At 40.4% G+C, this 12,871-nt stretch overlaps 1 protein-coding gene across 3 annotated transcripts; it reads left to right on the top strand.

The window, feature by feature from the left end:
- Positions 1-462: 462 nt before the first annotated feature.
- Positions 463-11,562, top strand: asb6 (ankyrin repeat and SOCS box containing 6). Of its 3 annotated transcripts, none has more exons than XM_042488799.1 (7): positions 463-518; positions 968-1,113; positions 2,219-2,400; positions 6,202-6,308; positions 6,411-6,519; positions 6,613-6,699; positions 10,335-11,562. In XM_042488799.1, exons 2-7 carry the CDS (start codon positions 1,004-1,006, stop codon positions 11,054-11,056), a joined length of 1,317 nt encoding a protein of 438 aa, XP_042344733.1. In that variant the 5' UTR covers positions 463-518; positions 968-1,003; the 3' UTR covers positions 11,057-11,562. The 3 variants fall into 3 exon arrangements, with proteins under 3 accessions (XP_042344733.1, XP_042344732.1, XP_042344731.1); XM_042488798.1 differs by having other exon boundaries at positions 484-531; XM_042488797.1 differs by lacking the exon at positions 463-518 and adding an exon at positions 621-639.
- The last annotated feature ends 1,309 nt before the right edge of the window (positions 11,563-12,871 follow it).

Genomic DNA, 12,871 nt, shown 5'->3' on the forward strand with positions numbered 1-12,871 from the left:
CGTGCCATATTGGTGTAAACCCTTCAGGTGAGCACCATCATGTTAGGACACCCAAAACACTCACAATAACCAGTCCTGTGTAAATATTATTCATGTTATTATAACTGCTAAGTACACTCATACAGTTATAAAGTAAACCCTACACTATTTTTCATAAATGTCTTGTTGGATACAAATAGTCTATGAATGTTGTAAAAAAAAATAATAAATTAAAAAAGAAGGAAATAAAGAAAGGACAGTAAAAAATAAGAAAAGATAAGAAAAGAACAGATATCTGCCATTAAAAAAAAAGAACCTAGAGTATATGAGTATACCCAGATGCCTCTTTTTTTTTGCTCATTTATTAGTGGTCTTTTAAAGTTGAAAGCTGGACACGTCTTGTTTAATGCAGGAAAGTTTAGCCAGTGTTCAAGGACTGAGCGTAGAGAGGAACCTTCGTTACCTTTGTGGTTTGAAGGGGAATGAAAACACTGTCGGGCCATTGTGGGAGTGAGGGGAGCTAATTTCCTGTTTTGAAGGTAAACGACTGACGTGAGTTTCTCTTGATTTGCCTTGTTAAAGAAATGTATCGTAAACTCGTTAATTCATGATTTATCAATTAAATGACAGATACATTCAACGTTAGACATCAACGCAAGGGTGTGTGTGTGGCGCTCGACGTCTGCTAAGTTAGCTGACATGCTACATTGTAACTTTTTTTTCTCAGCCTTAAGTTAGCCGTAAGTTAGCAAGTAAAACTGAACGTAAGTTAATGTTTACAGTAAAGTCAAACTTAGTCTTGTGAGCAGAAATGACAAAGATACATTTATTAGGCTATTGGGGAGCGTCTACAACAGCCAGTTTGCACTAAGTGTCACCTGTGTCCAGACGACGTTTGTCGGTTGACCTCGACGTAACGTGACGCAGGTTGATCTGAAGCGAAGCTGCTGATATAAACTTGTATTTTCTTGCACGTTTGTGTTTTCAGTATTGACTTACGAGAGTAGTGAGGAGCGGAGGAGCCATGCCTTTCCTCCACGGGTTTCGCAGGATTATATATGAGTATCAGCCGCTGGTAGACGCTGTCATGTGTGTGGTTGGACTGGAGGAGGGAGACGGAAGTCACGAGAACAGGTAAGTCATAATATTATTTCATTTATTTTTTATTTTGTGATGTGCGATTGAGTCACATCAAGCATTTTTGTAACCCAGTGAAACTTGAGTTTTGCTGAAGTAACTTTGATTTTATAGTTGACAATGACAAAATCATCTTTTCCTCATTTCTGATAAGTGTTTGGAGAATGTACCCCTGTTCTTGTTTTTGAATAGTAATGTTTGATAAGTTTTAGTTTGTCAACACAATTGCAAGTTTAATTTATGTCTTTCTTTAGATAGATAGATAGATATTTGGACCATGTAAAAAAACAGACAATAAAAATAAAACAAAATGGCAATAAACACAAATTGATGAGACCAATACTTAATGAACAGATTCAAACAAGCAACAAGAAATTTCATCTTAAATGTTGGAAAGGGAGCGATAGAAAGAAAAACAAAAAAAGGAACAGTCATGGTTACACATGCCCCTTTTTTAAAGAAGTCTGTTTTTATGCTGCTGTTACACTACAGCTGATAGATGAGTCTGTCTGTATTTATCACAGATATCATTCAGTCTGTGAAATCCATTGCATCATTTGACATGTTTTCTGTGAAGAGTCTGAAGCAGAAAGCCTGAGAGACAGTTGATAACCAACTCGTGGTATCTTGTTAGCTCTGACCGAAGCCTTAGGGGTTTTGTCGAGTCACCTCAGTCAAAGAGAGCCCGGCTCTGTTGAACTTGCCTCGTAGTATACCCCTCAGAAAGATAGAAAGAAGAACGAAACAAAAAGAAGCACAAAAAATAAAAATCATCATTACATATGTCCATTTTCAAAGAAGGGCCTATATATATATACAGTCTCTTAAAGAGTATATACATCAGTTAGTTCAAACGTTTATTCCACTGTGTGGTAGACCATCAATTTTTTTTCCATTTGCTATCAAAAACAATTTCTCTCAGTCTAAGCTGGCAGGTCATTTTGATCATGATATAAATGGTATCATTAATAAAATGTAGCTCATGTTCAGTTGTCTGTTGCAGTTGTTTAGCTATAGTGTCCTAACTGCTGCTTGTACATTTAAAAAGAAACACTTACTGCATTTCAGTTGGACTAACACAGCTTTCTGCTCTTGTGTCCAGACTCCGAAGCCCTGAGGATGAGTCTGGTATTTGTAGCTCTCTAGCAGAGCTCCTAGAGCGGGAGTCCCAGTCAGAAGTGTTTGATGAAGGCATCAGCTACGCTCTGTTTAAGGTGGCAGAAAGGGGACTGGGGTACGCAGCTGAAATCCTTCTACGCCATGGAGCTGATCTAAACTTTGAAGGTGAGAAATCAAGTGTTTTTTTTTCTTTTTTTATGAAGCTCCTTTCCTGACAAATTGCAATACAAGGTGCCTGACAATAAAAAAGAGAAACAACTATATAAATAAACACAATGCAAATACAATACACATGCTGCTGCATTTTGAATAATCTGTAGTTTATTGTATGCTTTCTGAGGTCGGCCAGAGAGAAGGGTATTGCAGTGATCAAGCCTGCTGGTGATAAAAGCGTGCATGAGTCTCTCAGTATGTCTGGTTGAAAAATGATTGAACTTTGGCAATATTTCTAAGGTGGTTATTTATGTGGAATTCAAAATTTAAATCAGGGTCTAGAAGGACGCCGCGGTTTACTTATCCATTGACAGTACATTACAAAACAGTAGATGCCAGTCGGTACGGTGCGCTCCCAGTTTTGAGAAACAGGCAGAAGTGTGACATGGAAGCTGAGAAATGTACTGCTGTGGAGAGGTCGGTAACAAAATGTATTTTAGCCATCTAATAAAGTACCAAGTTCACTGCTTCACCTTGCTGTCAGACAGTGATATGCAACTTTAAAATGTATCACTCTCTTCAAAGCCAGACTCCATTGAGAGAAACAGTCATTTAACATGGCTGAACACAGGAGCTGCTGGTCCACCGCTGCCTCAAACATTTATTTTGTTTGTGTGATTGTGTGACTTTGGCGTTTAAAAGAGTTACTTTGGATTCACCAAAGTTACACGATAGCAGAAACTAATTAACAGATAGATGCAGTAGTAGACCAGCAGCTCCTGCGTTCAGTAAGCTAAATGCACTCTTTTGTTCAAAGGAGTCTGGTAGGTTGTGACGAGAGCATAGATGGGGTCCAAACAGGCCGTCTGACAGAGAGGAAGAGCAGTGAAAATATTCTCAATACAGCGTACATTTAAACTGTTATTGTTTTTTTAGGTGGCTGAAATATATTTAGATAGATTTCGTTGCTGACCCCCGTCCACAGCAGTACATCGTTTGGCTTCTGTGTAATTTGTTGTACAAAAATACATCTTGTCCTCGTAGCGAATGAAGTGCAGTACTATCATTAAAACTTGGTTTTATTCGGCCGTACTTCCCCAGTATCTAGGACTTGTTTCTGTAACAGCAGGGGTATCAAGTTTGAGGGACAATCACACTTTGGAAGTGTGCTAAAGTTTTAAAACTTTAAACCTTTAATCCGTTTTTTCCCCCAAGGGAAATATATTTTTGCTGTAATGGCTAGTAACTAGCCTTCCACAGTAGCTTCTACTTTGCTCCAGTTTCAGTGGAGGCTCTTGAGTCTCTGCCACATGCAATTTGTCATGTGAATGCATAAAAAAAATAATGACACACGAAACATGAGTGGACCTGTCATTTTCACATTTTACACAAGGAACTGCATACTGTAAAATGAGCAACTTGTCATCCATATACACTTGAGAGAATAAGTATCCCTGTAGTAAATTGTGGTGGAAAGTGCAGTGTGTCTTGCAGCTGTGATGAAACCTGCCAGGGCTCTGCCAGACTCTGCTGTGGTGACCTCTGGTGGTAATAAAAATGTCTTTCCCCAGGGACATAATTAGTGGATCCTGGCAGAGGCTGCTCCATTCATCTTTTACATTTCTTGAATGCTTCTTTCCAGAAAGTTAACACTGACAATTCTCCCACATAGCATGCAAAAAAATGTAAAAGTTTCTCTTTTCTTTTTCAAGTTATCATCGTTGGCCTTCATGTTTAAGAATAGCGTGTGCCAGCTCTGTGACTGGCACTGTGCTGAAGCAACAGCGTATATAGTTATGGCTGCTACTAACAGTGTTCTTGTGTGTTTCTGTGTGATCCCTTTCTCTGTTGAGGCTTATCTGCTAAAAAAAAGTCACAACATATTGTCAATACCAGGAGTACATAAGTTAAAATGAGCACATAAAAGAGTGACATTCTCATACATTTGACATGATCACATGAAAATAACATATACATCACATAACAGTCATTTTACATGTGTTGCTTATGTATATGGGTGCATGTTTGTGTTCTTCCTAATCAGTGGCAGTATATGTGTATGTGCATCATTTTATTAGTGTGTGTGTGTGTGTGTGTGTGTGTGTGTGTGTCTGTGTGTGCAGTATGTACCATCTCTGTGTATCTGTTTCTCTGTCTGTGTACATGCAGGTTTGGTTTTGTTTTAGCCGCTGTTTCACCTTAAATGTTTATTGATCAGTTTTTTGTTCTTATTTCTGTAGGTGGGGTATTCCAAAAATGTTTTCCTTTTGCTGCAAAAGATGATAAACGTTTTTCATTATGCCATCCTGCAGTTGCCATGTTCTGAACCTCTAGTGGCTGCTAAATTGTTGTTGCTGTTATTTTGTGTCATTTTGACAAAGTGCAGCTGACACGAGATTGTTGACATGGTTGAAAATCAGTTTGATAAAAGAAAAAAAGTTAATAAAGCTGTCATAATTTAGCAAGTTGGACTTTTTCAGAATTAAACAGTGGTGCCATTTCATTTGTTATCCTCAGTGCTTGTTTATGGAGTGATGGAAGGGGTTTGACAGTTGACTGTGGTTATGGGATAATTGTAATTTTATCATGGTATGCATTAACAGTTGCGCCGCCTTAGGCCCTGCTCACACGCAGACATGTCTCTGCAGGTGCGGCAGCTTCAGAGATGGGTCGTGCAAAACAGCACGGTGCACCTGTGGAGTGGGGCACTAACTAGCCAGCTAGCCTTTTTATTGGCATAACAAATAGCATTATACTCAACAGAGGGATTGATCTGGCTGCTTACACAACTCCATGCAAGCATTCGCCAGACATTGTTTGAATAATGGGGGTGACCTTCACCGTAATTAAATATCATTAATATCAGTATTCCGTCTGCATTTGCCATCGCACTGTTTCTATCACATCAGCATCAAAACAGTAGTAAAGCCCGCCTCTTGCTTAATTTGATTGGCTCTCTGACCCAAGCGTGACATGCACAAGCAGTACAACTTTTATGCATGTTTAAAAACCACTGGAAAACCACAATGCATGGTGCAAAATAGCAGTGGAACCAGGAGTGCCAAACCATAGGAAAACCGTGGTTTTGTTTGGAGATGCATTTTTTGCAATGTGTCTCACTGTGATCAGGGCCTTAAGGGATATGTAATGGCTTACCATTCTAAAACAGTTTTGCCTTTACTAATCAGGGTTAGATGAATATTTTCATTTGTTAATGTCTGCTGCTACACAGGAGGTTTAAGTTGATATATAAATGACTGTGCCATCACACAGCATTTGATTATCGACTCTGACCTGTACTCAATACTCTGGACACTGACCTTAATATATACATATTAGAGAATTTGTCAGTAATGCACACAGTAGATGCACCTAGTAAGTCACAAACAGGTGCAGGTGCAGTTCTCTGACATGCAAAACTGAGAATGAAGTTTAAATGTGTATTGTCTGCTGCTAAGCTGGATTGCTGCCAAGTACAATTGGTGAGACAGCCCAACAGATAACAACTTGAAAACAAATTTGCAGAATATTAAGTTTGTCAACACATCTGCTCCTTTACAGCACTCAGTAAATATTTCAAACACAAGCAAACACAGAAAACACAAATCAACAAAAACTCTTCAAACATATGCATTGGGTTAAGGCCAATCGGTCTCCATAGCCAGCATTATACGAAAGTACGGTGTAAAGTTTTGCCCAGAATCATTTAAAGAAAATGCATTATTGTCATCAGTGTTCATCTGTCTGATTTGTATTTTATCTCTGTGATAAAACTCAGTTTGTATATTATAGATGTTTGTTTGTGCTCTCCAGACCCAGTGTCCTACTACAATCCTCTACATATAGCAGTTTTGAGGAACAGGCCAAACATGGTGAGGCTGCTGGTCGGGCACGGAGCAGACGTTGAAAAGAGAGACAGGGTGAGGCAAATGTTGAACTTGGATTCATATCCTCTCTTGTTCTCGTGGTGTCTTCTCTGTTTTCTTACGGTTTATATAAATAAAACAAATATTCCTTGGTAGATCCATGAGAGCAGTCCTTTGGATCTTGCCAGCGAGGAGTCGGAGAGGCTCCCCTGCCTGCTCGCCCTGCTGGACCTCGGTGCTGATGTGAATGCAAGGGATAAACATGGTACATTTACATTGCCGAGCATTATTCAAAAATGTTTCTTCTGTCACCCAATCATTATTCTAAAGACCGATTACTTTGGTCGTGCCTCCAAAGGAAAAACACCTTTGCTCCACGCCTTGGCAAGCAGCGATGGACTCACCGTGCACAACACAGAGAACATCCAGCTTCTACTTCAGAGAGGTACGGACTGTAAAACACCCATCATCTTCAATTTGCCTTCTTGTCCACTTCTGGTCAGTCGAGTACCCTCTCAAGCAGGATCACGGTCAAACCACTACTGTCAGAAACTTGTGTTATTATGCATACCTTCCCACCTGTATGCATTTTTAGATCAAAGTAAACTGTCAGTGGTTGTCAGCCTAAAATATGCACATTCACTTTTAAACATGAGTGAAGATGGAGTAGAACCAATCCTGTGATTCAGGCATAAAAGCCACGGACTGACAAGATTTTTAACTGTAGAATTTTCTCAAAGCTGATTTTGCTCTACCACTGCTTGGTTGAGAGACAGATTTCCAGTCCTTCACGATAAGTGGCATGTGGGGTTGACTTTAGGCTTTTGCTGGTATCATGTGGAGTTGATGAAGATATCAACGACCAAATTGCCAGGTGAGAAACAGGCCAAATAAATGAATTCATTAAGAACAATTGTGTGACCTAAAAATACGTTGTCAAGACAACTCATACCTAAACGTATGTTATGCAGACCCATTTTTAGGATTTTAATGACAGATGCATCTATGTATCCACCGAAGCCATACAGAGAGCCTCCCTGCGTCTTTAGCGCGTACGTCACGTCATGGCAGTCACACGGCCTTCCTCTTAGCATGCTCGGTGCAGTTAGCTGATGGCATCAAAGATCACGTTCTCCAGGAAGACCTCCACACACCGGGGGTCTCCTCGTAGATCGCATCTGAGATATGCTTCATCCCACCACAGAAGATGATGAATAGCAGCTCTGCTGCAGCTGCTGGGTCTTTTCACTGTGGACCTAAAGGTGACGCTTGGCACACTGAGTCCCTTTCCTCCGTTGACTCTGCCATTAAACCTCTGATTAGTCACTCTGTTTAATGGCATCTTCATTCACCAAGTTATTTCATTTGAAGTGTTTTACTGCTGTTTAAATGTAGGGCCTTATGTAGCTATTGCAAATATATGTCTGACAGTTTTTGTGTGTGGCCGTAATTCTGGAACATTAACGACTATATAGGCTGTCAACAAAAACAGTCCAGCATAAATCCTGACTGTGATCATCATACACGTGCATCTTTAAGTCAGTAACATCGGAAAACAACGGATTTAACAAAAATAGATTAGTATGTGTACCCTCATCTGTCAGACAGGTAAATAATTTGTTTTATTTATTTGGATTAAAAATGTATGCCGTTTTAAGAAGGTTGTAGCAGAACTATTTACAAATGTGTGTGGAGAGTAGGGGTCAACCGACATTGGTTTTTCAGGGCCGATACCGATTATTAGCACTTAATGAGACCGATAGCTGATATTTGGAACTAAAATGCACTTCTAATAAAAATGAAAATATTTCAGTTGAAAAGTAGAATAAGCAATATGACAAACTCCAACCAAAAACTTTGTTTAAATGCCTTCTGCAAATGTTTAATCAAAACTGAGACTTTTTAAGATCATACACAGAAAGTTCCCTACAACTTTTTTTTTTATAAAGTTTAGTGAAAATTTAAATAAAAGATGAATGAATAAAAATAGCTCCCTGAGGTTTTACAAAGTAAAAGTTCCTCCCGTGCTGGCATTTTTGCATGTCTTGCAGAATGCCTTCCCTGGTTTTGGTTGAGTATATTACGCACATTTTTTTATGAATGTTATTGCCGATCATTTAAACAAACACAGATTGCCGACACAGATTATCTGCAAAATTCCAAATATCAGCCTTGATAATCGACCAGGCCAATAATCTGTCGACCCCTATTGAAGAGGTATACTGTATTACTGTATTTCAATCCATGCGTGCCTAATCAGATTTGTAAGTGTGTAGAAGAAACTCTAAATGTGTACTGACATTTGTAAATGTGTACATAGAATCTGTGAATATTTAGACAAATTAGTGTGCATACGTAGATATTTATGGCTGAAAGGTCCAGTTACAATCTAGGCAGGTCTCTCAATTGCCTGTTTGTTTACATGTGACTTTTGCCTAACTTCTGCCGTGGCAAAGATGTCTGTGGTGATTTGTAGATGTGTAAGGACATTTGCCGGTACTGCTCTGCCGCACTGTGCCTCAGTAGCTCTACAGATGAGCCTACATATCGCCAGTGGGTGGCAGCACCCTGTGATTTTGTGTCTATGCATGCATACAGATTTATCTATGCATTCACAGATCTATGTACATATTTACAGGTTTATGTTTTTTTTTTTAATTTGAGGTTTTTGTGGGGGATTTAAGTTTTTTTTTTAAAGATTTGTCTGAATTGGCTACTTTCAATACTTTAAGTACATTTTCATGACTATACTCACTTACTATTAAGTTACATTTTCAAAATAGCACTTTAATTTGTTACAAAAAAAATTCCCAGGGTGATGTTTGTAATTATGCTACGTAAAGGATCTGGATACTTCTTCCACCACTGCAGATTTGGCTACACGTGTACAATTTTTAATGCACCTTCTGATCTTCAAAGATTCACAAATCTGATTACACACACAAAGATTCTGAATACACATTTGCAGTTTCCTGTACACATTCACAAAATTCAGTATATTTAGAGATTATTGTACACATTTACAAAACTCATTACGCACACACGGACTGAGATACTGTAGAGTTACACATCTGTCCACACACATTTGCAGTCAGTCCTGATACAATAATGGCCCCAGATAAGGTTGGTAGTAATAAGTATAGAAAAAAATGAGAATAGAGACACAGATTGGGATGCTAGCTTCCTGCCTACTGATGATTGAAAGTACAAAGGTGGAAGGTAGATTTATTTGTCATTTTTTAAACAAAGTTAACAAAGTAAAAACGAAATTACATTTGTCCTTGATCCTGCTACATCTTTGGAGCTGAAGGATGAGTTGATTAAATTCAGCAGCTACTATGAAAATTCCATCTAGTTGCTTGGGCATGTTGCTGCTGGTGGCATCATTCAGTTTTCCTGCAGTGCATTTTTTGAATTTGCATCAGAGTCTTGTGTCCTTATGGCTCCCAACAAGGTCTGCCCATCCAGTGCAACAGCCTGATCCGGGATGTTAGGGGTTAAACAGGTCTCTGTGAAGATGTATGCAGAGCAGTTCAGCTCTTCGTCCAGCGCTTTTGGTTTCGTTTTCCCCCTCTGGTCTAACTGGACGCTCCTTTTTTATGTGAGAACAATTGCAGGTGCTTCTGAAGAAAAGGGTCAAAACATGGGAGGAAAAAAAACATGGCACTCACGTGTACTGCAGGAACAAATGCACTTGAATAAAGTTAAAAAGACTTTTCAAAACATGGCTACTTGCTTTAAAAATACCTAAAACACCAACCGGTTTCAACCTCAATGTCTTCATCAGGGTGCAGACCTTTGCGCCCTGATGAAGACTCTGGGGTTGAAACCCATCTATGTTTTGAATAAAGGCTTTTTAAATTAATTCAAGTGCATTTGTTCCTGCTTCGTGCATGAAGTTTGTTTTTCCCTCCTTTTTTTTAACCCTTTTAATATAAGCAGTAAATGCTTATTAAAGAGCCGTAACCAGTAAATACTCAAAGAGTTATTTTCATAAAGGACATAATAATTATTCAGTCGTGCAGTTGTTAACTGATTTAGATTTGATGTGATGCTATTCTGATGTTTTCTTCACCGCAGGTGCTGACATTAATGCTGCCACTGTAGACGGTGAAACAGTTGAGTCATCATTGGTGTTTCTGGTTAAGGAGGCTCTTGAGGCCAGTGCGGAGGACGCTGCTGAGATCGGTAACTTCTGCTTAAAAACCACGCGGCTCCTGCTGGCTCACGGTGTGGACCCCAGCTGCTGTCTAAACGAGGACGGCGAGCCCTCCCTGACACAGACGAGCCTGGAGCACTTTGACCTGCTCTTCCCTCTGGCTGTGCTCTTAATCCAGAGCGGAGCCTCTTTGGTTTGCTCCTATCACGTCTCCTCCTGCTGGTCAGGTTACAGCCTCCTTTTCCAGCGGCTCCAAGCAGCCCTGCAGCAGTGCTCTGATCAAAGTCACGCCTCCGAGCTGCTGGAGCAAGCCGAGGTGTTGCTCGACTTAGCAAGGGTGGATGACCCCACGCCGCATCTGCCTTACAGGCTGGAGCTGCCTGTGCCCGATGCGGACCCTCACCCCTATGCTCAGGCTCTGGTAGACCTGCACAAGCGTGTAGTAGAGCATGACACGAGCCCTCCTGCTCTGGGATGCCTTTGTAGGGCTTTCATAAGGAGCCACCTACAGCCGTGGCCCCTGGAAGACAAAGTCAAAGCCTTGCCATTACCAGATAGACTGAAAGACTTTATCCTTCCTGAGCACACATATACACCAAAGCCTGGCTGGGACTGCTTCAAGCCCCAACATAGTCGGCGCTGATGATATAAGCTACTAATTTATGTACTGCCTTAAATTTAAATTAGGAGACTGACCAGGCCTGTAATAATTAATATAAATATCTCAGCATTTGTCCATAAATGCACCTAGACCTAACAAACGACTGGGGCCTTTTTTTAAATTCTTATTGTGTCGTCTGTGCCAAATCTACAGACAAATGTGAGTATGTTTACTTTAGGACACAAAGTCATATCTGTGCAAACTACAAAGTTTTCACTGTTGTGATTAAAGTAATGTACAGTGGAGTGAGTCATATCAATGTGTAAAATGTGCTGCAATACACAATAAAAGCCACCAGATGGCAGTGTTGTTCCTGCATCTCAGAAGCAGCTCAGATGTCAGGGTCAAAGATTTAGTTATTCACAGTGCAGCCTATTTAAGTTGTTCCAGCGCAGTGGGCTCCATCTATATTTCATCTCCTCAACATGATGGTGGTGTACTGTGGAATTGTGTGTCTTCTCGCTTAACATGAAAGTGGACCAATAAAAACAGCCTAGTGTCTCACAAAGTGTCCTGATAGCCTGTTATATCCAGTGAAATCACATTATTTTATGTTTGTCAACATGTTACTGTTTATAACTGACCAGAAAGTGGCAGTGCAGCGCTGAATGTGATGCTCAAACTCAATGGCTAGTAAAAAAAAAAAGGAATACCACATGCTCGCTCACAATATAACTATTTGAAAGTGGGTGCTGAATCCTCAAAATGGATATCAAAGCAGTCAAAATAGGACAGCACTCCAATTAAAGCGTCTTTTTATTATTGCCACACACTGTTACCTTTTTATAGAGGAATAACTGCTACATATTTACCTCAGTTGAGCGAATGCTAAAAGAAAGAAGCAGGAATCAAATGCTACAAAACAGCAGGAAGCCTGTAGATGTTTTGACATGGTTCTACTGTGACACTGTGTAGCTGCAGTGGCTGCTGGCATGGAAAGTTTTACCAAGCATTCTTAATGCTAATGTTTAAATTCAGATGAATTTAGGGCCCCTTCTCCCTCTTTTTCACACGTACATAACCCTATTCTGCATGTTCCGTCTTTGCTAATAAACAAACAGTGGCTGGAAGAAACATACTGCGACGGTACAGGAACACCATAGGGTACATATGTGTTTGCGTCCATGTGTGTGTGTGACGAGCAAACTAAATAGGACATTGTGTTACACAACTAACCCCTTCCTGACATTGCTGAAGCTGGAGTGGCTCCAAGGCTTGCAAGCGCTCCAGCTCCTCTTGGTTATCTAGGTCACAGCCTCTGAGGAGAAGAGCCTCAGCAGCAGCAGCAGCAGCCCTGCATGACACACGCTTCACTCTCCTGTCTGTCTGAATCTCTTGACAAAACCTCAACACTGGCCCTGGTCGAATGAGGGAGAGAGAGTGAGCGAGGGAGGGAGGGGGGTTGCAGGAGGCAGAACGGTGAAAAAAAAAGTTACAGAGACGGCATATGTGGAATGGTTGTGTGAGCGCTCATGGAGGACACATGGAAATGGAAATGGCAACGTTGGATTACATTTATACAATACACTAGCTGTAGGAACATAATCCACCCAACCAACAATCACAATGCTGGGAAGAAGAAAAAAAACAGCCTTCTACCACAGAGTCCAATCCCTGCCTGTAGAAGGTGATAGAATAGAGATAGTGGGGGGAGGGCTAAGGCAGTACTCTCCATCCAGCATTTATTGGAAAACAGTGCGAGTGAAGCTCGGTACTGAAATTAGTTATTGATCTATTCTCTCCCTGAAGCCCATGGGTCTTTCCCACCACACCTGCTCATTCTCTCATAGCCTTTTC

Source organism: Plectropomus leopardus, chromosome 6 (assembly GCF_008729295.1).
Source record: "Plectropomus leopardus isolate mb chromosome 6, YSFRI_Pleo_2.0, whole genome shotgun sequence".
NCBI classification, from domain to species: domain Eukaryota; kingdom Metazoa; phylum Chordata; class Actinopteri; order Perciformes; family Serranidae; genus Plectropomus; species Plectropomus leopardus.

Coding starts and splice junctions, on each gene's coding strand:
- asb6 (XM_042488799.1), top strand. CDS start 1,004: ATGCCTTTCCTCCACGGGTTTCGCAGGATTATATATGAGTATCAGCCG. Junction 6,309..6,410: donor ACGTTGAAAAGAGAGACAGG/GTGAGGCAAATG, acceptor ATTCCTTGGTAG/ATCCATGAGAGCAGTCCTTT. Junction 6,520..6,612: donor GAATGCAAGGGATAAACATG/GTACATTTACAT, acceptor GTGCCTCCAAAG/GAAAAACACCTTTGCTCCAC.